The 23,344-nt window shown below is 36.5% G+C and overlaps 1 protein-coding gene across 1 annotated transcript; it reads right to left on the bottom strand.

Moving 5' to 3' along the window:
- Positions 1-3,289: 3,289 nt before the first annotated feature.
- PCDH10 (protocadherin 10) lies at positions 3,290-23,135 on the bottom strand. The gene is made up of 5 exons (XM_062199082.1): positions 20,484-23,135; positions 18,779-18,837; positions 18,144-18,250; positions 10,103-10,408; positions 3,290-3,330 (listed from the first exon to the last, which is right to left on the bottom strand). The coding sequence occupies exons 1-5, from the start codon at positions 23,133-23,135 to the stop codon at positions 3,290-3,292; spliced, it is 3,165 nt and encodes a 1,054-aa protein (XP_062055066.1).
- Between the last annotated feature and the right edge of the window lie 209 nt (positions 23,136-23,344).

Consider the following 23,344-nt stretch of genomic DNA (forward strand, 5'->3'; position numbering starts at 1 on the left):
TTTTCTTCTTAAAGATCCTCAGTCCTTTTAAATGCCCCTAAAATATGTTATTTTCCAAAATGTTAATCTCTTTACTTTTCTCCTTTAAACATCATATCTACAATTTGCCCCAGTCATCTAATCTGGGCTCAAAAGAAATATGAAATAGAGACATCTCAGTTTTTTGATTCTTGTTAGAATCCGGTATTAAAGTTAACACATTTAAGAATTTGCTTTTATAAAACTAGGAAGTTAACAGGTTACATTTCAAATAGTAAGAAAGAGATAACAAAAAGTATCAAGCATTTTAGATAAACTAAACATGAAGAAAACTCCAGAGATGGTAAGAGAGATCATGTGCTAGCAAACACATAACTAAACTGTCTTTTTGGCTTACACATCAGTGCATGTCAGGCTCTGCTGATAGTTTTGCCTATGTGTGTAGACAGATAACTCTCTGATAATATTGCATTTTAGTGGAACTCAAACACATTCTATTATTTCCGCTTTTTCCACTACATAAAGTTTAAAAACCCAGAAACATGGATCTTTGGTTCAAGAACAGGGTAGCTGAATTCCTGGGGGGTTATAGGAATTGGAAATGGGCAGAATGATCGATTTCTTCCGTTACTAGTTACATTTCGACAGTTGGACACAGTACTGAGAACTGTTGTCACTATTCATACAGATGTGCACATTGTGTTAAAATTTGTTGAGCTACAGATTTATGATTTTTGTGCTTTTATTTATACATAGCATACCTTGATAAATTTAAAAATAAAAGCCAACAATAAAAAATATCGGTTTCTCTCTGCAAAGCTTATTTTAATCAGGAATCAAACAAATTAACTGCATATAAAAAGAACATTTGTGAAAAATTATCAAAGTTTGAACAATAATTAAACAATGACAGTAAGAAAATCCATTTTTTAAGAAGGAACATTGTTCTTGTAGGTATGTTAGAATAAGTTAATAAATGCAGTTGAAATGTTAATGGATTAACAATAGGATATCTGGATTTGCTTTAAAATATTCAAGAGAAGTAGCAGTTGTTTTAGTGTTTGGATAAAACAAATTTGGCCAAGAGTTGATAATTGTTTAAACTGAGTGATAGAAAACTTGGAAGATTTAGCACACTCTTTTCTCTACTTTGCTGTGTTTTTGAGATTATCATTTTTGAATTCCTTAAAATACAACTTAGTTGAACTTTAAGGATTCTGTATAATATTGTCCTCTATGACCATTTTTCTTAACAAAAAGATTGAGGTAAGTCAAGAATCAGGATATAGCTACCAAAATCATACCTAAATTTTCTGACCTCAAACATAGTCATCTGTTGGGTAAGCCAAAGGACATAAACCTCAAAACCACACTGTTAGTGATTAACAGGGGACTCATTCTAGGATCAGACTTAACAATGGTGCTAATTTTTTTTTTTATTAAATTTTCAGGTTTGCTTCCAGGTTTTCTACACATTTTCTAAGCATACAATTCACGGCTATGTCGAACTACCACACTGACTCCCACAGCCATGGATCTGTTCCTACCACCGCTTAGATTATATCTACACATGAAACATTTTAGCTTCCGTATCATCAGGGTAACTTTATTTTACATACTTTGCCCATTGTGTCATTGTCGACACAAAACTTTCTGCATGTGCTCTACTTTAAGAAACAAACTCAGTGACATGTTTAGTAAGGTGTAAGAGAAAAACTCATCTATTCTGACAATTTCTTCATCTAAGGTGACTCAAAATGTAAACAGAAATATATATTTGATATTTATTTTAGTCACATATAATTTTTATGAATAGTATTTTGAAAAGACACTTATTTAAAATTGAAACAAAAACATTTACAACTATGTTTTTATGGAATAAAGTATTAACTATAACTTTAGCCGAAATATATTTATTAGCATATATAAGCCTTAAATCCCTTGATGATAAACCAAAGCCAATTTCCTAGTTTGTGTAAAATATATGATAATTAAATATCCAATACAGATAATATTGGAATCCAGAGTACGATTTAGCTAATACTAAGCTTAAAATGTATGGAAAAAACCCTACTGACTATTGGCAAAAGAAAATAATGTCTTCCTCATAATACACAAATACTGGAACCAGACCTATTTCCTCTAAAATATCATGGTTAATTTCTGTACACTTAAACAGCATTGAATTGTGAATTGCTTCTCACAGACATACGACAAGTGCCTTAAAAACAAAGGAACTGATTAAAATGAACTATATCTCTATATGTTTCTGAACGACCACTATATTTTCACTTGAACAGCTTTTAATAATGAAGTAGCCATAAGTTAAATATATTTATTCAACATTATCATGGTCTTTCTTTCTCCGGTAACTAATGGATTAATTAAATTATATTAGATTAATTAAAAACATAAAGTTTCTGTATGCAATGTATCCGTGTGTTGATGCATCCACACAACTGACTCATAAACATAGAAAGCACATTGTTGATCTTCATGAGTTAAAGCTGTTACTGATAATTAACACTCTAGTGCACGTTTCTGGAAATCTTATTACAATTAAGTTAAAATATTATTTCTTCAGTCTATAAAGTATTTCTTGGAGGCAGAATATGAGATAGGTGCCTTGCTATTTACATAAGTAATGTACACATGTATGAAGTCATATACCAATTATATAGAATCAAAAATAAAATGGCAATTTTTACTTGTGAAACATATACCTTACAATTTCTTTCTATCTATATCCTTTGGTCTTCCACTTTGAGGTTCAGTGTTTTCAAATTATCTGCAGTCTCCCCACTTAAAATGAAATAAGCCAAGCTTTGCAACGGTTAGTAAGTTTTATTGAATCTCAATCTAAAACTTCGAAGATTTTGTATTACTCTAGAAAACATAAAATGACTCACAATATGCTGAGTTTAGTCTTCATTCAGTAGTACTATTTAATCTTGAACAATGAATTGCGCAGTGTGAAAGAATGTCAAGCTACATTATCTAAATAGCACTATCTAATTCCTATTAAAAAGATTTAAGAAAACACAAGCTCACCCAAAAAATGTCTGGCACATTGAGTATTGAATAATGTTTAATGGTATTTATAGGCATTTGAAGTTGTATATTCCAGACTTATTTACAATCTCTTTATAACTTAATGCATTTAAATTTTGACTTGTAAATCCTCAGTATGATGAGACAGAAAAAATATTTCCAAGTAGGTATTCCTTCCTCAATGAATAATTCTATTCGTGTTTTAATAGGTAATCTTCTTTGTGTTTGGCTCATATGATGGACAAATGCTTAGAAGAATTTACCTCCAATGGACAAAATAAGAAAAAGGATGGAAATAATCTGTAATATAAAATGAAGTATATAAACAATATTAATATTATAAATGTTGACTCAATAAAATGCAAAGTATTCATTAAATATATTTCTTTGAATAACAGCTGAAACTGATACTAAGAGACTATAAAATATTGAATAAAAATAAATAACTTATCAATTAATTTTTCTGTATATACCCTTAAAATGATATCTTACTTAATCATGTGTGTGTGAACTGAAATATTTAGTTAAGAATATGTAAATAAATAACACCTTCATAGGATTTAAATCAGAAAAAAGTGGTGAAACCAGAGGAAAATATATGCTCATTAGCTTTCTTAAAAGGTGAAAAATGAAATTTAATATGTAAACCTTTGATTAATAAAATACATGGAAGAAAGTTGGTCTCCCAGACTAGGTAAGCAAAAGAGATTACAGTTCTAAGAGTGTCAAGAAATATGAAAGAATTTAACTCCTCCCTGGGGGTATGAAATAAGTTCTTAGAACAAATCAAAAGAAGTTTGAATCTTAAGGTGTTGAAAAGCACCATTATATTGTATAAAACATTCTGGCTGGGGCCTTTCAATATCTTCAATTAGTTCAATTTTTCTTCTCTTTATAAAACATGTAAGTAATAGCTAGCAAGGAAAACAACTGATTTAAAACACTAAACTAATTGCAAGAAATGAAGATAATTTGCTTGTATATATCAAAAACTAAAAACTATGTGAATGTATACAGATGTTTGTAAACAATTGAATGATGACAGAATTAAAGTGCCTATTCATCCACTTTTTGTCACATTATTTAGAATTTATAATAGTATGACTGGGTAATGAGTCTAAATATGTCAACAGAGTGATTGTATTGAAACAAAACTTAGTACAGCAGAGTAGATGTTAGCAAAGCTAATAAATGGTGAGAAATTACTTGCAAAAGATAGTATTTTATAATAGTCATGTATGCCTTTCTAGAATGTGAAGATAATAAGTATACTGGTAAAAGAAACTAAGAAACTATTCTTCAATGAAAGGAAGAGAAACTTCTTGAACACTAACTAATATCAAATAACACAAAGGTTCAAATTTAAACATGAGGTAACTCACAGATGAGCATTGCTGTCTGAAAAATAAAAAACAAATCGCAAACAGAAATGGCCAGATGTAAAGATATAAAATGAACTGCTGTTTCCTATCTACAGCTCAAAAAGATTCTGATAGTTTTTACTCTATATCACCTTGGTCAATGACGGCAGTCCATCACTCGACAACTAAAGAATAAGAAACAAAATAATGTTGTACCATCTCATTTATGTAGTTCTAGAGAAGTTCCAGTCAAATATCACATAAGTTAACTGGAGTAATGATATGAACTCTGAATAGACTACCATTTTTCAAATAAATAGAATACAATAAGAAGGCAGTGAACATTAATTTAGTGGATACACAGAATATGAACAGAGGTTGGGCCTTTTTTCAGATGCTGATTGATCATTTCTTTCTTTCTTGGAGAGTTGAAAACAGTAAACTATTTTGATTATGAGAGATTTATTCATACTTTATGAATTAAAGCATTTAATGGAAAAATAGAATGACTCTGATTCTAAGAACAGATCTTGGTCATAAAGACATAAGCTAAAAAGTCAGAAGATTAGGTTTACAAATCTAGATGTTGAAAAAAAAATAATGGAACAACAACAAAAATAACTCAGGAACAGGAGGTTACAAATAAGTAATACAACTTGGAGGGAAAGTGAACATAAATTAACACATCTGGTAAAAAAGAAAAATATCCTAAACACAATGTCCACTTACTTAGTGGGCCTATATGACAGAAACTTTCAAAAAACTTTCTATTAAAAAACTTATTTGTGATCTTAAACATTGGCTACTAATGCCATTATTTGTGATATTAGAGGAATATACAAATCCTAGAAAAAATATCTCACAGGAGTATTTAAATATGAGAATAGTGTGTACCATTAAGAAAAGTTATTTTATTTTGAATTCTATATTTGTCTTACCACACTATTGAGTTCAACAAATTATGAAAACTCACAGAAGGCAGACTGAGATAATGAAGGGATTGGAAGAAATGTTACCAAACAAAACATGTTCTACAAGTCTAATCAACAACTTGCAATTCTCATAGAAATAATAGAAATGCCTGAAAAATTTTCCCCAGGAATGAGGTTTATTGAAATGAGGTTTACATAAAGAATCATCAATGTTTGTAAATGAAATGTTTCACAAATTTTAAATCTTTTCTTTTGTTATGACATGAGCTTAGGTTGAGTTAAAATTTCAAAAGGGATCAAAATTTGGCAAAAGGAAAATTAGTACAGGAAGCAGCCAGAATGATCTTTTCTTTTACACAGACTAGTCTAGTTGTTGTATGATGTAAGGACAGGGTGGGCCATAGCATAGTCTTCTCTTTAATTATTCTAGAAAATTCCATGGATTGAGAAATTTAAAATGGCATTATATCAATAGATTTTTCACTTTATTCACTGTAAGTTTTTATTGTATGATATATTAAACGAATAAGAATTTCACAAATGTATTTTAGGTGAAATTTTGTTGGCTATTTATATTCATTCTCTTAGTTTAGGGGGAGTGATTATGTTTGTTGGCAAGAAATCAATTTTTCAAACAATAAATCCTCATGTCTTTATCTCTGCATTGTTTAGGCTGATTGGAACTGAATGATAATCTAATTCACTGACAAAAGTCTTATGAGATGATGTTGAAATGTAAAAACAAAATCAAGAATAATAAAGGGGCTTTTCTAAATTATATGAATAACAAACCTTTGTCAAATAAATAATTTTACTAAAATTACTTTTGTTTGTATTTTGCTGAGATTATGTGGGCTGTTCTGGAAAGCCAAATTACTTCAAGTCAAATTCTAAACATATCCTTGAAATTTTCATGATTAAAAATCTGTTTATTTTAATAAAGACAAGATGCTCTGTTTATTTTAATATTACTTGAAGTGTTGAAAACAATTATTTTAATTGAAAGGTAAAGTATGTTAGCATTTTTAATACTTTAATAAGAATTAAGATAAAGCTAAGATAAATCTAAATATGGTAAATGTAACTATAGCATTTAAAATATAGGATCATGTTCTTCATGTTTAACTGTATTTTCAGTGTATCACTTGGCTTTCTATCAAGTATTAGCAAACTATAACATTTTAACAAAAATAAAGGACAGGGACCTCATAGTGTTCATAGCTAACTCCACAAGTACTGATAGATGTGTTCAAAACTATTCTTGATTTAAACAAGGACATTTCAGTTCATGAAATGTATAATGTATACCCTCTGTGAATCTTTTCTTGCAAACCAAAAAAAAGTGACCATAGGTATTTTTAAATATCATAAGCTGTGTTTGTTTAAGGTGTGTATATACATGTTTCGTATAAAATTGGTATCTTGCAGTTTCTAATTTAACTTCAAAAAATCACAGGTATAGAAATTCAAAGTTCTTGATATAGACACTGATCTCACTTGTATTTTTAAGCATATCACCCTTTCCTTGTTTTATTATTGTAAAAATGACAATGATTGACTTATTATGCTTTTGTAGGGCTTTACAAAATAAATAAACATGCAGATATTTATTTGAACCTTAAAGCGTACATTATGTTCATTTTAAAAATAAATGCTTGTTTAGCAAAAGAAAAACTGCAACCTCAATAATTATTTAAGCATTCTGATTAAAAGCAAGTAATTACTGTCAATTTTTAGCTTCTTTAATTACGTAAGGGCTGTGTTTTTTAATTTAGAAGATGAGCATATTTTCTTTCCTGATGTTAAATGACATAAGTATTAAGACTATCACCATATGGATTTAGTGGGGGGAAATAATCAGGAATAGTTTTGGTTTATAGTTTGTACCATTAGATTAACCACAAAATTGAATTGACTATGTCAGAGCTATGGTGTAATTTTAAAGATAATTGCATGAATCTATGATGACATTAAATCCTAAAAGTTAAGAAAAAATTAACTTTAACATAATTGAAATTGTATGAAGACTTAAGGTGAACAAAACTAAAAATAACAAACTAGTTATTCTTCTTATAATTCTTCCCCCCCAGGTCACACCTTAACCCCATTTCTTAATTTTAGTTAGTGTGAGTTGGTTAAGACAGATAAGGAAAAATGAAAGTTATTAGAACTAATTTATTGCAACACTTACATCTGGAAAATATGCAACCAAATTCTAAATATTTCCTGGAAAACAATAGACACATTCTTTGATTTCTAGCATTACACATAATTGCCAATAAATTGCATAATTCTTGAAATCAAATTTCTAAGTAAAAAAATCTTAAGAGGTAGAGAAATTTTTACTAAAACATATGCAGTATTAATATTTCATTAATAAAAACCAGTATGCTAATCCTTAGAATAAAAAGAAAACAGTGGAGAAAAGATACTTGTAGCTGTTTAAAATTTCAGATCCATATGTATGTGTAACTTGCCACAATTGGTACTAAGAGTAAAAAGGAGCAGACTGACTTTTCTACTATATCTGAAATAGAGTTACCTGTTAACAAATGCTAAATGCAAATATTTACATTTCCTTAGGAATGCAAACTTGCATTACTCTGAATCATGTGCCCTTTCACATTTTTTTTTTGCCTTGAAATCATTGATAATGAGTTCCTATAGATATCCTATGTTTTCCCTGATTCCAGGTAACTAATAGAGTACCCGAAATGTGATGGAGTGAAATAGAAATTTTGAGATTCGATGATTTTTTTATAGCCCTTGTCTATTCCATTGAGGAACAATGGGTTTTTTAGTTGGTTGTTTTTGTTTTTCTCTTCATACTATTTGTAGGGTTAACTATATGATCATTAAGTATATTGAAAATAGATCTTTGTAAAAATTAAGAGCGGGAATATGAGAGGGAAGGGAAGGAAGGGTTGGAGTGTGGGCAGGAGGAAGGGTAGGGGGCAAGGGTCACTATGTGACTAAATCTGTATATATGAAATACATGAAATTTGTACAATTTAAATGAAATTAAAATTTAAAGATGTAAAAAAAGTATATTCTTCACTTAAGTGAAGAAACTGAAATTTGCTGTTTAAAATTTAGAAATGTTTTATGTTCAATAATAAAATTTTAAACCCAGAATTCAATTTGAGGAGCAAAACCTGCATCCCAGTTCTTATTGAACTTTGATTTTAAGTCTCTTTGAGTCACTAATATATATATGAGTTAAATATGGCAACATCAGCATCCAACTTACATTACAGACATCTTAGGACTCTTTTCTTTAGGTATTTGTGCATTCTTTGTACATTATAACTTCAAAAATAAATAAATATAAATATCAATGATTTACAGGGTGACTAAAGTGGATTTAAAGTGCTAAAGTACATTGGTGGAGTAATAACATTTCTAAACAAGTTAAAAAGCTGTACACAATCTTTCATGAAACCATATGATTACTGTTGGGATCACAAGCTAATGAAAGGTTCATCCTTTAATCACACGACACTTGTCTGTTCTCTTCATCAGAGTTCAGACAAGTAACCATAATCTCAATGCATTCAATCTGCGTTACTCATGTTTTCTATTCTTAAGGGATAAAATATATGTTCATCAGGTTTTTCCTTTAAGTTTTTAAAAAAATGTTTTCCTATCTATTTCATTAGTCATTGAAGAAATGGTGCATGTACAACCTGCCTCAATTTTTTTTTTTGTTTTGTTTCTAGCTTATGGTTCCACAATCTTTTGGTATTAGTAGATGAAACAAAGCATCATGTAGGGTGGATCTGCAACACAATGTGACAGTCATTATTTGGGTGACTTGTTAGAAGTGCCATCTTTATCACATATTAATGTGCTTCATAGACAGTGAATTATCAGTAAGATTTATCCATTAACTAAAATGAAAAGATTCCTATATAGCAGATAATAAATAGGAAAATTTAATTACCAAGATCTTCAAAGGAAATATTCTACAGAATCACACACAGAGCATTTTTATTTTTTAAAATGGTTGTATAAAATAATTCACTTAGAGAATATAGTCCCAAAAATATCGAAAGAGTTTAGTGCAATTATAAATGTCTTCATATTAGAAGAACCTCTAGTTTAATTAGTAAACAAATTGAATGATTAAAATTCCAGTACTATATGTAAGTATACTATGCCATGATTAGTGCTCACCAAGAGCAAAAGAGGGTGAGTTGATTTCTCTGCTATGTTTACTGTACTGATACAGCTTCCCTGATGGAGTTCCAGTAACTCTGATGAGAGATTTCTATGTCTCCCACCACATTCCTAAATCACGTTGAATGGCAAAAATGATGGCTACACTGCTTTGTGGATAAGACCTAAAGTGTTTAGCATCACTACGGTAAAAGGATGAATCGGCAATAAAGCTGATAGAAATAAGAAAAATGAGGTCATTCAGTGATTCAACTTTCAAGACATTTCTTTCACCTTAATTTAATCCTTCAAAACACATGAAAATCAGGCAAGCAAAAGTACAATATTCAAGAAAATATGAAGAATATTTGAAAAAAGATTTCTTCAACAAAAGCAAAAGTCATGTTTTGTTACCCACAATGATGTCCTAACACAGGAACCTGTCTTCCTGTTAAATATATCAGTTTGTCCATGCTTAAGTGGTGCCTGCATCCAAAAGTTACTTTTATCCTTGATTCTAAAATCAACCTTGATGCAATGTTTACCAAGAAGAGTAGTAGCATGTTGAACTTTATTTCCTCAAAGACAGCACTTTCATACAGCCTTTTGTGTAATACTTACTCAAATATGGTGGTTTGTAAGGCGCTCGTGTATTAGACAGCAGTCCATCCAGCTCCTTCCTCTCCAGCGTGCTGTGCAGGGCCTTCTCTTTGCCAAAGGTGGAGAAGGACCGCTCTGCCCCAGGCTGGGCTTCTGGAGTTTCAAACACCTCGGTGTCTGGAACAGAGTCCATGCCGGGAACATGCAGATTGCTGCGATAATCGGCAGCCTGGCGTCCATCAGAGGGGACAAAAGAAGGCATCCAGCACCGATCGGAGTGACCCAGTGCTTTACATTCCTCGGTGCAGTTGGAGAAGAGATCCATACCTGCAAGCACCAAGAGAAAACCGCAGATGTGGACCTCGGCAGCACCATCACCAACTCGGCACTTCGTTCATCACTTTACAAAGAGAAACGAACTGCAAATGTAAAGGGTAAGCTTCTTCTGGCAATAGATAACAGTTTCTAGACCACTTAGGATATTGGGAAAAAATGCTGGCTCTTCACTCTTTAAATAACTAGGAAACAGTGACTAGAAAGTGAACAAACACCTTGAAAAATCACTTCTGAAGTTTCTAACAGAGAAAAAGATTAGGAGTAAAGGTTTCATAGCCCATAATCCGTAACAAAGATAAATTACCTGACCACTGTTTTTGTCTTAGAGACAAAAATGGAAGAAGTATGCCAACCATTAACTGTGATATTTAGATTATGGAATCTGAACATGAAACAAAGTGGAATCCAACAGAAACATAGTATACACATTGATAAACAAGTGAATAATAAGAATGAAACAGAATTTCATGCGCAACCAAAAGCATGCTTTCTTAGATTCCTATGAAACGACTTCCTAAAGCTAATTCTCATTGACACTCTGGTATTCCATATTACGATACACTGCTTATCATTTCCCAACTTAGACAAACCCAGAACAAATTACTATAATTACTGAAGCCAAGACAATCAAGTGCAGTGTGAATCAACTGCAGAAACTATTGACAAATACTTTATTACTTGTTCTATATTGGAAAACAATTGTCCCGATCAACACAGAACTCATTGCTTGCCAATTCTATAATATGAAGGCTTCAAAAGATTTCAAATTTTATTGTCATCCTTAGATCCTTTGATTGTAATCAAGAAAGTTCATTCAATTCTTAAGCAAAGTATAAGAATTTTTTAGTATTACAGAATACTATTTGATCTCCGCTTTATTTATAGCATTACACGGAAACCAAGCACATGAACAAAAATAACATTTTAATGTTTTTCTAAGCATAGCAGCATATTTATTGAATATGTTTTAAGACAGGATCAATATGAAACAAGTATGATTAGTCTGCACAGAAGAAAACTCTTGAAAGCGTGCCTAGTCGGAAAAACTAGGGCTTTTAAAAAAATTATTTATTTACTTGAGAAGCAGAGAAACAGTGGGACACACGCACACATACAGACAGAGTGAGTGTGCACTCCCATCTGCTGGTTCACTCCCCAAATGCCCAAAACAACAGGTTCTCTGGCAGCCTGAAGCAAGGATCCCAGATTGCAATTGAGGTCTCTCAGGTGGGTGGCAGGAACTCAGTTACAGAACCCTCACCTCTGCCTCTCAGCATCAGCATCAGCAGGAAACTCGGTCAGGAGCTTATGCTAGGAATCAGACTCAGGTGCTCTGATGTGGAATGTGGGCACCTTAACCCCTAGGATCCACATCTAGTGTTTTTATTTTTCTTAAAGCAACAGAGAAACATGTATTTAATGAGCCCACTTGGTTGTTACCTCTACAAATATGATGAGTGATTTGGAAGCAAGTTCTAGTTTTTAAATTCTTAATGATATTTCTTTATGTTGATTTATGTGTGTCTGTGCATCCCTGTTAATATATATATATATATATATATATGTGTGTGTGTGTGTGTGTATATATATATATAATAGTCAAAAAGATTTTTTTAAGTTACAAATTTTCTAGATAATCCACAGATATCTAGAAAAGCAGTTACACAAACTATTTTAAAAGGAATAATACCATTTCATATCATGTATTAATCTCATATATAATGACTTTTTATTCTAAATTCAACTCTGTATACTGCTAAGTCTGACTTTGATGATAACATTCCAGTGATTATTTTCATGCATAAGCCTGAAAATGAATTACTGAACAGTGAACTGTTGAGGAATGGAAATGTGAGCTGCAGCTGGGACTAAGGGATTAGGTTAAGAACAGCATAGAAAAGGTGCAGGTGTTTCACCAGACATCAGAGAAGCTGTCTCAATATTCCATTCCTGCAAGAAGCTACGTAGAGACAAAAAGACAAAGTAAATAACAATTTCCCTGATACACATTTATGTAGTGCATGGGTACAGGCTATGGAACAGAGAGGAGATTTGCATTTTATCACCCTGTACTATACAGTCTACCTATTTAATAGCATGATGGATAGAAAAAGGCTTTTTTGATGCAAGAATCTGTCTTCATCAGTAAAATGATGATCAATTATTAATTTATCAACTAAATTTACATTAGGATTAAATGTGAAGAGTTAGTGGAATTTTGTTAAAATATTAAAATAGAATTGGTTTTACTAGATCTCGATAAAAATAGGTGCTGATACAAATTTTCTAACTAGTACAATTTTTCTTCAGAGGACAGATATATGTCAGTTTAAATATACTAAATAGGACCATGTAATTTTTCATATCTTTCTCTGCATCTATGCCAAAATAACTTTGTACTCCTAACTATGATGTCAGACTGAAAATTTTGAACAAGTATGTCAACATTAAGATTAAGAAATTGATAATAGTAGTAGGTGCATTTCTCTGTTATTGTGGGTAATTTATACTCAATTGTGCCCATTTTCTCTCTTTCAAGTGTATGGCTTTTCAGCTTCTTTTAATTATCCAATTAAAACTTCCATGGATAATAAAATGAAATTTGCATGAATTAAGAACCTTTATAAAAACATACAGCCTGTGTATAACAAAAAAGTGAGGAGTATAAAAATGTTTTTTACCAAAATAATAATAATAATAACTTGACAAAAGGAAAAAGCCTTGTAAATGATGTTCTTCATTAAATTATGAGTTAACAATTTTAAGGTAGAATTCACTAACAATATACAGCTGAACATATCAGGAATGAAGGGTGAAGTAGCTCTAATTGTCAGGAATGCTTCACTAGCTTTATGGATAAAACAAGCAGATCTGTCTCTGATGAGGAAAAATATGACATAGAAATGGAAACTAAAAAAATAATCAACAAGCTTTAGGTACCTGAAAAATTAGTTGAAAGTGAATTGTTTTCATTTGTCCTTTAGATGTATATGTACAGTTTGATAGTCAAAGAAATTTATCCCATTAATGGTCCTCACCTTAGGTAGCCTTGTTTGATTAATATTATCTCTTCTCATTTATCCTAGGTCCCACTAAATATGCTACTATCACTACCCAACAAGCAGAGGTATATTTTACTTTTATTGTGGTGACTACACTATGTACAGGGATGTCAATATTATAGTACCTATGACACATTAAAATACATGACTTCAAACTGCTCATACAAGTTTTTAATGTCTCAAATTGAAGGCTCAAGAGTTAATAAGTTGGATTTCTTTTTCTCACTCAAGTACCCTTGCTATAGAGCCTATGGGATTTTTGCAACAGAAAAATACAGGCTATACATTGTTTTTGAAATGCTGCTGATGTCTAAGAAATGTTTTAATGCATATTTTTACTTGCAACTTCTCTTTCTAGCTGTTTAATATTTCCTCTTCTGAGAAATAGTCTGTTCTGCAAGGCATGACAGCTGACGTGGTAGACTGCCTGTTATGCAAAGATATATTTAGACAAATTTTAAAATACATATTTTTCAACCGGCAAGTAACTTGCCGTTATAGTAAAAAGACAATGGATATTTCCTGTGAGAACACACTGTGATTTCAAAAGTATTAGAACTGATTTCAATTTTCTGGTGAATGTAATAATAAGAAATGACATGAACATTTATTTCTAGGTAATGTACTTTATAAAAGGCTTATTTTTCCCCAAATACTATAAATTAATTTTAAAGAAAATCAACAGTTTTTGAGGAAATTTCCCATGTTCCTTTAACTACTAGAAGAGTAATCACAAAACTGACTATAGTTTTTATGAAAATATGGTTTGGGAGCAGATACTTCTCAAAAAAATTTACCCCAAAAATGTACTGCAAGATGTTCTCCCTATCTTTCATCTTTCAAAATGTTCCTAATTCTCTCCAATTTTCCTGAACATTTTGTCTAAAATACTTTTTGCAAGTATAAATCTCTCTATATTATCAAGTTGTAGCTCATTCACCAGAAAATTGAATAAGCTTTTTTGTAAACACTGGTATTCATTTACTTTATTGATAAAGCAAAACACTAATTTGTCAATATGCAAAGTATTGTTGGAGTTGGGAAACAGATGTTTGTGTTTTATCTTTAACCAAGAATCCTTGCTGATACCATAGCAGTACAATGGCTAAATGCATTTCACGACAGTATCTACTCATTTGAAAATACTGACAATACAAATCACTTTAGTTTCTAAATGTACTGCCAAATTTTGACCATTTATGATATATAATTCTCATAATAATTAAAAACTAAACCTATTTAAGATAAATTCTCTTATAAGTAAGAGAAATGTTTACAAGGCAGATTTTGACAATTTTCAGGTAAAGTATAGGAAGAAAATCAATCACTCTTTGGAACAAGCTATTAAAAAGAACTCAAAATTAATTGTAGTATTATAGCATAGGGATTTTTTAATAACGGGAAAAGTATCACAATCAACAGACCGCATTAGATATACCTCCAGTAATATTCAAAATGCTTAAAAAGAAACAACTGAAAATGTGTCCTTATCTTAAAATGGAAAAGATATTTTATATTTTATTCTAATGAAATAATAAATAAAATTGCAAATATATTTCTTTAAAGTTTACTTTTCTTGCTGTTGAAGCTAGGATTAAGCAGTTTTTCTTTTGATGGTTTATGCGTGCATTTACCACATCTCCCTGGAAGCCTGCCATATCTAACCAATATATCAATAGTGCACTGAGGAAAAAACGGAAAGCACCTTGACAAGGCCACAGAAAGAGAGTGCCACAGAGCAGTGGTCAAGTCGAAGAACTTCACACACGGAGCCAGGTGCAGTGGAAACTGAAAAAGCTTATGTGCTTCTCTGTGCAGCTGCCTTCGTGTTTAAAGCCCTTCTATGAACAAGATTGGTGACTGCAAAAGGCTTAGAAAGGAGGGAAGCAAGAAGGGGGAAAAGAAAGAATAAAAAGAAAACTATTCATAAAAGAATAAATAGAAGCCATATCTCCACAAATAAAACAGAAAGTGAGAATAAAGAAAGAGTTTAAAAGTTTAAACAGAGTGAAGCACTAAGCTACAGAGTGTGCAGAGAGTGTGTAACGTAGTATGGAACTTACAAAGAAATAGTTCAGATTTTATTCTCTCCAATGGTGCTTCTTGGCGATCATTTAATTTTTTTTTTCTCTTTAAAACTTTAGTGGGATTTACTTATTAGTATGATTTTTAAAAATATATGCTAAAACTGGAAATACTCACATATATACTACAAGTATTGTTTACTTTCAGAAAATCAGAAGATCACTAGTACCTGGCTTTGCAAAGAGATGTAACAGAATTATCTGAAATGGGCATAACTTTTGGGGATATTCCTGCTACTTGGTATGAGGTTTACAATACATCACATCAGTTTGGACTGAGAAAAGCCCTTAAGTAAATGCATTTTAATTCTCTGCACTTAATGTTTTATACTTAAAAAGAAAACACTTCAAAAAGTCTTTTTACAATAAAATTAGACATATTAAATCTGATTGCAATTCAATACACACAGGTGCAATTACTTCTTAGTACAAGTGCTTTAATACAATCCTCAAACAGCTATTATTGTGCCCAGTATGTTGTGGCTTCTCTGTTAACTACTGGTGTGACAAATAAATGGATTGGTAACTCTGGAATACATTCACATAGTTAAGAACTTAAACACTGGAAAAAATCTTTAACATTTTTGATAAAGAAAAAATACAAACTGCCTTGCTTTTAAAAAATGTTCTCCAGAACACATTTTTGTATTTTAATATTCCTTTACATGTGCTGACATCTCAAATAATTTGAAAGGAACATTATGAAAATGGCAACCCTGAGTGTTTGTTGAAATAAAATAGCTACTGGGTATACACATGGATAGGAAAATATTCCCATCTATCTTCTAAATTTAGCTCTTTTGCAGATGTTTACTCATTTCTTTCCTTAGGTTTTTATGGATCATTACATCTCAGGGGGACTAAACTAATTGAAATGTTCAGTGAGATTAGAAGGCTACAGAAAAAAACAAAGGGGGTGGGTCAGAAAGGAATAAAATGCATTCAAAGAAACATGTGTGCAGGAGAGACTTTCAGTATTCAATATTTGGTTTTGAAACGTTTAAAAAGCTTATGGTTAAATCGGAATTTTTGAAGGAAAAACGGGAATGAGTAATTCTAAATGTACAGTTTTTAGAGAGATAACAATAAATCATATGCCATATATAGGGCAAAAATGAAAGGGACTTTGTACTCACATATAAACTCCTGGCAAGGTCTGGTTTGTTGTCAGGTTCCCAGACACTAAATAGATGCTCTGTTCACTTAGCGTGAAGGCCCGCAAGGGGCAGGGACCTCCGGGGATTCTTGGCAGTTCTCAAGTCTCATTAGGTCTGCATATTAATGACTTGCAGCAATATAAAGAGACCCTTGAGCAGCCTTTTTTCCCTTCCTCCTGCCTGGGTTTCCCAAGGCTAAGGCAGCCACAGACACAGCACACATTAGCCAAGTGAGAGGCTTGTAGCAACCACGGCTGGCAGGCCACCATGGAGTGTACACTGCCCTTCGACACACTGCCTCAGCACTGCCCAGAGGTCTACCAAGTGTGCTAAGGAACGGTGCTCACAAGCATGAGTTTTACCTTGAGAATCAGAACCGCAGCATTCCATGGTTAAGTTATTAACCTAAAGAATGGTCAATAGCAAGTGAGCAGAGTTGAACCCAGCAAAAGACTCATGATGGATGTTTTTACAGTCACAAAAGTTGACTAACGTTTCTATTTCCAGAGAATGGGATAGAAAAGTAAAACATTCAACATGCACCCTTCATGGGTGAAATCCAAATGAAACAAAAACCAGATATTTAGGAAACGATGTAAATATTTTATTTCTTGCAAGGATTTCCTTTGAGTATTCATCATTAGGATTATCAAGATCTTATAAAATGTAAAAGTTAAGTTTATATGGAGAAAAGTAATATGTGTGTGTGTGTGTGTGTGTGTCAGGTTGGAACCTCCATCAAGCAACAACCATGAAGTCCACATAAAAATATACCCAGAGGTCCATGTTTTGGAGATCATGAACCCTGTTGGAAATATGAGGAAATCTAGGATGTCTCAGAAAGTACATGTTTACTAATGTCATGAAACCCTAGGACCCTAGACTGGAAAACTGCTTTTTACCCATTGGTAACTGTTTAGTCTGCATTCTTTCTCTCATTCAGTACTTGGAGGTAGAAAAAATGCATTGCCCTAGAAGTTGAGAAAGCTGGATTCTAGCTGCCCAAATATCCATTTATCCTCTTATGACCTTGCATAGGTCAATTTCATTCATCTTCAGTTACTTTATCCATAAATAAATCTAATAATACAGGAATGAAAGAAAACCGGGGACTAGCCCAGTTGAGAGATTTATAGCTTTTTATATGCAATAAAATTTCATCAAAGCATATTACATAAGGAAGACGTATTTCATATTCCAACATATTCCACAGTGAATTTGTAACTTGAATTCTCCAAAGGAATTTTATATTTTCACAATCTTATTTGAGTGTAAAATTATCAACACAGGATGCACTGTCTTTCTGTAGAGTTACTAGCATTGAACTGATAGAAAATTATCTAGGACACTTTCCTTTCTTGGTTAAAAAATAAATAAAATATACAAAGAGTCAGCACTCAGCTTGCCCTTGGATCACACTTACCAGCTGACTGGCCGCGGTTGGTGGCATCATGGTCACTATCTCCCTGCTCACTGTCTCCATGGCCACTGTCCTTAGAGCTTACTATGTCGGCTTCCTGGAATGCAGAACTAGAAGTACAAAAATTGGAATATTAGAATGAAAAAGGTAAAGTAACACAGAAAACATTCTTCTGCCACCACATGGACACAGATGGTGCTGCAGACTTTCAAGACCTCCTGCTGGCATTATTTTCTGCATAGAGCTAGTTTTCTTCATCTGAGCCTCACTCTTTAAAAATTGAACACTAAGAGTCAGTTTAAGCACTCCAGGAATATTAAGTTTAGGCATTATTTTATGGTAGGAGCAAAGTATATGTTTATGTCATTTTCATAAAACAGACATAAGTACACATCTGGAAGCCAGGTAGGGGTGTAAATTGACAAATTATTCAAATATGTTCCTTATGTTGTGTGCAAATGAAGCACACTCTTTAAAATGTATTGTCTAGGTAGCGCAATATAGTAAGTATCTATGTTCTGCCCTAAATACTAATACTTCCATATGTTTTATGTTTTAAAAACAAATAATACACCATCTTCCTACTTCTACTAGGAAAACTGTCCATACATCAAGTTAGGGAATAGAAGAGTGCATACCTGTTAACTCGTCGAGGTCTGTCAACTAGATAGCTGAGCTCTGCTCGCTGGTGTTTAGTCTAGAAAAAAAATAAATCAATCAAAAGTATTTGAATGCTAAGGACTTAACTTTTAGTCTACTTTTGTGGTAAGGTACTACATCTAGCCTAAGTAATAGTGTACATTTTTATGAACTTACAACTTGCCTAAGACATCAGTCCAGTGGTTGCTGGGTAAGGGCAGGGATGATATTCAGAAACATTTGGATCCATATTTATTTCAGTCAGTTATAAAGGTTACCAAAAAAAAAAAAAAAAGAAAGAAAAAGAAAAGAAAGACCAGCCAACTTTAAGTGTGTTATTTTAGGAGAATGCAAATGATCTGAAAGCTAGCTTTCATAAACTATTGTCTCTGAGGGAGTTAACCTGGTTATACTCTGTAGTTTTTTTTTTTTTTTTTTTCCTTCAGTGGCCTAAAAAAGTGTTTGGGTGCACACTGGTTGACACAAGAAAAACAGCACGCTCAATAAGCAAAAAAATTTGGATATTTTATGGAATTATTTTGTTGTTTATTTTCAAAATGTGCTTGAGATACAAATGAGCTGTACAAATATTCATGAAAGTCAATTATTAATATCTAAGAGTCAAATAAATAAAATGATAACCTGCCAAGAAAGGTTTTCATAATCCTTCTCCCCTCCACAGGCCCTCTGTTCTTCCTCCCGGCCTCCATCACCCACACCCTTTCGGGTCCAACCTTGCTTTTACATAAACCCATTCTATCCTCCCCAGCCCAACCCCCACCCTCAAGTTTTGCTACTTATCCACCCTTTAAAAGTGAAATTGGAATTGACAAACCAAATTATTGGATGAAGAAAGCCAACAGTGGTGATTTATCAAAAACAGTGGCAAGAAGGTGATTTCGTATCTAAAAGGTATATTTAAGACAACAATTGTTTCAGCCTTTCCTTAGTTTACTCTCACAGGGGTCTGTGCCAAGACAACTTCATTCAAATTCACACCGTGTGGGCGTTCGGCTTCAAGAGCTTCTGTAAATGCTGTCCAGAGCAGAACTGAAGGCTTTTTTTTTTTTTTTTTTTTTTTGCAACCGAGTTCAGATGACAAGGATCTGATAACTTATTCGCTAAAACATGCATTAGAGTTTCGACAACTGTGTAAAGTTCAACAATCTAGAGCTTGCTTGTACAGGCGACTGAAAGCATCGATAAACAAAACCAAATGGAATCAACTTTATTAACGTCTGGGACAGACGCAGAAGAGGAAAAAAAAAAATCTTTGCCAAAGCTAGAAAGTCCCTCCCCCCACATTTCCCTTCCCCTCTGACCGCGCAATTTTCCCTTCAACCCCAGGTTTCTTCAAGGACTGAAGGGAGGGTGGAGAGGGGTGGGGTGGGGGGTTAGGAATTCCAAGGAAAAGGTGGAAGGAGGAAAAGAGAGAGCCTCCAGGTGGCAAAGCTCCAAAGGGGGAGGGAATGAGAATAAATGTGGAGGGATGGGGCGCAGAGAAATCGGGAACACCACGAAAGTTAGATTACACAGGAAGGGGTGCGTGAGGGTGACCCCCTCCATCCCCGCCCCCGCAGTGATACAAATTAGCTAACAGCCTAGAAATGAATACACAGTGCACCAAGAGATTCAAGGGCCGAGCTAGAGGAGGCTTTCGGATGGAGGAGATGAGAGATGGTGGTCCTTTCGCTTCAGCCTTACCTCGTTGGACAAAATGCTTCCGTTGGAGATGATGTCGGGCTGCTGGTCGGTGTAGCCGGTGACGATGGCCCCGCAGGGGTTGTGCTCAGCGTCCGTACTCCGCGAAGGGCTGCAGGGCTTAAGGAACATCAGGTCGGTCTTAGCGGACTCCGGGGTCAGGCAGACCTGATAGCAGTAGTTCTGGTTGTGGTGGTGAGAGCCGAAGCCCCCGGACTCCTCCACGGGCACCTGGGCCGGGTTGCTAGGGACGTTGGAGCTTTGCACCAGCATGATGTCCGACTTGCTGAGTTTCTTCTTGCGCGCCCGCGCTTGGCGGCCGCAGCAGGTCGAACCCCCGCCGCCGCCGCAGCAGCAGCAGCAGAGGCAGCAGTCGCTGGCCAGACACGTGTAGATGTTGAGTTTCTTCTCCTTTTGGCAGCGCACAGCCAGCACGATCATGGCCAGCAGGAAGATGAAGGACACCGAACCCAGCGCGATGATGAGGATGAGCGTGAGGTCCAGCGAGGTCTCCCCGCCGCCGGAGCGGCTGGGGCGCTGGTGCTCCCCGGACCCTCCGCCTCCGGCCCCGGCCCCACCCTGGGGCTCCACGGCGCCGTCCACCAGCTGAACCACCAGGGTGGCGGTGGAGGACAGGGGCGGCTGTCCGTGGTCGCGCACTTCGATCACCAGCTCGTAAGGCCGCTGGGGGTCGCGCTTGGCCGGAACCCTGCGCGCTGTGCGGAGCTCCCCGGTGCGCCAGTCCATGCGGAAGAGGTTCATTTCGTTGCCCCGCACGATGCTGTAGGTGAGCCGGGCGTTCTCGCCGTCGTCTGCGTCCACGGCAGCCACGCGGGTGAGCAGGTAGCCCGGCTCCGCGGAGCGGGGCAGGACCTCGCGCGCCGGAGTCCCGTTGCGCCCCGGTAGGGGCGCCACGATGGCAGGGGCGTTGTCGTTCTGATCCACGATGAGGATGTTGACCGTGGCGTTGCCCGCCAGCGCCTGGGGGCTGCCGGCGTCTCGGGCTTCCACCTGAAAGCTGAAGTCCTTCAGCTGCTCGTAGTCGAAGGAGCGCAGGGCGTACAGGTAGCCATTCTCGGAGTTGATGGACACGTAGGTGAAGACGCTCATGCCTTGAATCTGGCACTCGAGGATCGAGTACGCCAGCTGGGCGTTGGCGCCCTCGTCGCGGTCCGTGGCGCTCACGGCGTAGATGTAGGCCCCCGGCACGTTGTTCTCGGTCACATACACGTCGTAGACGGGCTGGCTGAAGCGCGGCGCGTTGTCGTTGACATCCGACACCTGCACCTGGATGGACTTGCTGCTGGAGAGGGACGGCTCGCCCCGGTCCCGAGCCACCACGGTCAGGGTGTAGGAGTCCCCCGCCTCTCGGTCCAGGGGGGCCTCGGTCACGATGGTGTAGTAATTCTTGAAGGAAGACTTGAGGCGGAACGGCACGTCCCCCAGCAGCTCACACTGCACCTGCCCGTTCTCTTCCGAGTCCCGGTCCGTCACGCTGAACAGGGCCACTACGGTGCCGGGCGCCGCGCCCTCGCTCACCGCCTCCTTCACGGTGCTGAAGCTGATCTCCGGCGCATTGTCGTTAGCATCCAGCACTCGCACCAGCACCTTGCAGTGCGCGGGCACGGCGTTGGGGCCCAGGTCCTTGGCTTGCACGTACACCTGGTACACCGGGCTCTCTTCAAAGTCCAGCTCGCCGCTCACCTCCAGTCGGCCGGTGCGCGGCGAGAGTCCGAAGAGCTCTCGAGCCCGGGGTGAAATGTGGCTGCTGAAAGAGTACACGACCTCTCCGTTCTGGCCCTCGTCCGGGTCCGTGGCGTTCAGCTGGATCACGAGCGTGCCCGGGGGCGAGTTCTCTGGGAGGGACACAGTGTAGACTGGTTGGTCGAAAGCGGGCACATTGTCGTTGGAGTCCAGCACTCGGATAGTGAGCAGGGCCGTTCCGGTGCGCTGTTGCTGGGGGGGCAGGCCCGCTCCCCCGCCGCCTCCCCCTCCTGCTTCTCCTCCTCCTCCTCCTCCTGCTGCTCCCCCTCCTCCCCCGTCCACCGCGGTCAGCACGTAGCGGTGCACCGCTTGCTGCTCTCGGTCCAGAGGCTTCTCTAGCACCAACTCGGCGAATCGGTTGCCATCCCCTTGGGTCTGCACGTCCAGGGAGAAGTAGCTGTTGGGGGTGATCTCGTAGTCGCGCAAGGAGTTGGTGCCTACGTCTGGGTCGAAGGCGCTCTCCAAGGGAAATCGGGTGCCCGGCGTGGCGCTCTCCGAGATTTCCACAGTCAGGTCCGGCTCGGGGAAAGAGGGAGGGTTGTCATTGATGTCCAGCACCTCAATCTCCACCCGGAACAGCTCCAGGGGGTTCTCCAGGAAGACCTCCAGGTGCAGGACGCAGGAGGGGCTCTGCTTGCAGATCTGCTCGCGGTCGATCTTCTCGTTCACGTACAGCACCCCGGTCTCCAGGTTCAGGTCCAAGTAAGGGGTCCGTGAGTTGGGCACCGTCTGAAACCTGCGAGCCGAAAGTTTTGTAATGTCCAAGCCCAGATCTTCGGCGATATTCCCCACGAAAGTGCCATGTTCCTGCTCTTCCTGCACCGTGTAGTGAAGCTGGGAAAAGACTCCTTCCACCATCCAGAGCAAAGCAAAGAATAATAGCACAATCATCTCCAAAGGGAAAGGAAGCAGCTTCCCGTAGCCCGTCAGCCACCCAGTCACCTCCCCCACCACCACGGAAAGAAAAAATAAGAAGAAGAAGAATGCAAATAAAAGTGCGCTACGGTAGAGGGGCTCCTGGGGCTTTCAGTCTTTAAAAATCTTATTCCTTTTGCCTCATTTTAGAGCTGCCCCTGGCCCAGCCTCATTTTTCAGATCTT

Source organism: Lepus europaeus, chromosome 8, assembly GCF_033115175.1.
Source record: "Lepus europaeus isolate LE1 chromosome 8, mLepTim1.pri, whole genome shotgun sequence".
NCBI lineage: Eukaryota > Metazoa > Chordata > Mammalia > Lagomorpha > Leporidae > Lepus > Lepus europaeus.

Coding starts and splice junctions, on each gene's coding strand:
- PCDH10 (XM_062199082.1), bottom strand. CDS start 23,135: ATGATTGTGCTATTATTCTTTGCTTTGCTCTGGATGGTGGAAGGAGTC. Junction 18,251..18,778: donor AGACCTCGACGAGTTAACAG/GTATGCACTCTT, acceptor TTGTACTTCTAG/TTCTGCATTCCAGGAAGCCG. Junction 10,409..18,143: donor CAACCGCGGCCAGTCAGCTG/GTAAGTGTGATC, acceptor TGGTGCTTGCAG/GTATGGATCTCTTCTCCAAC.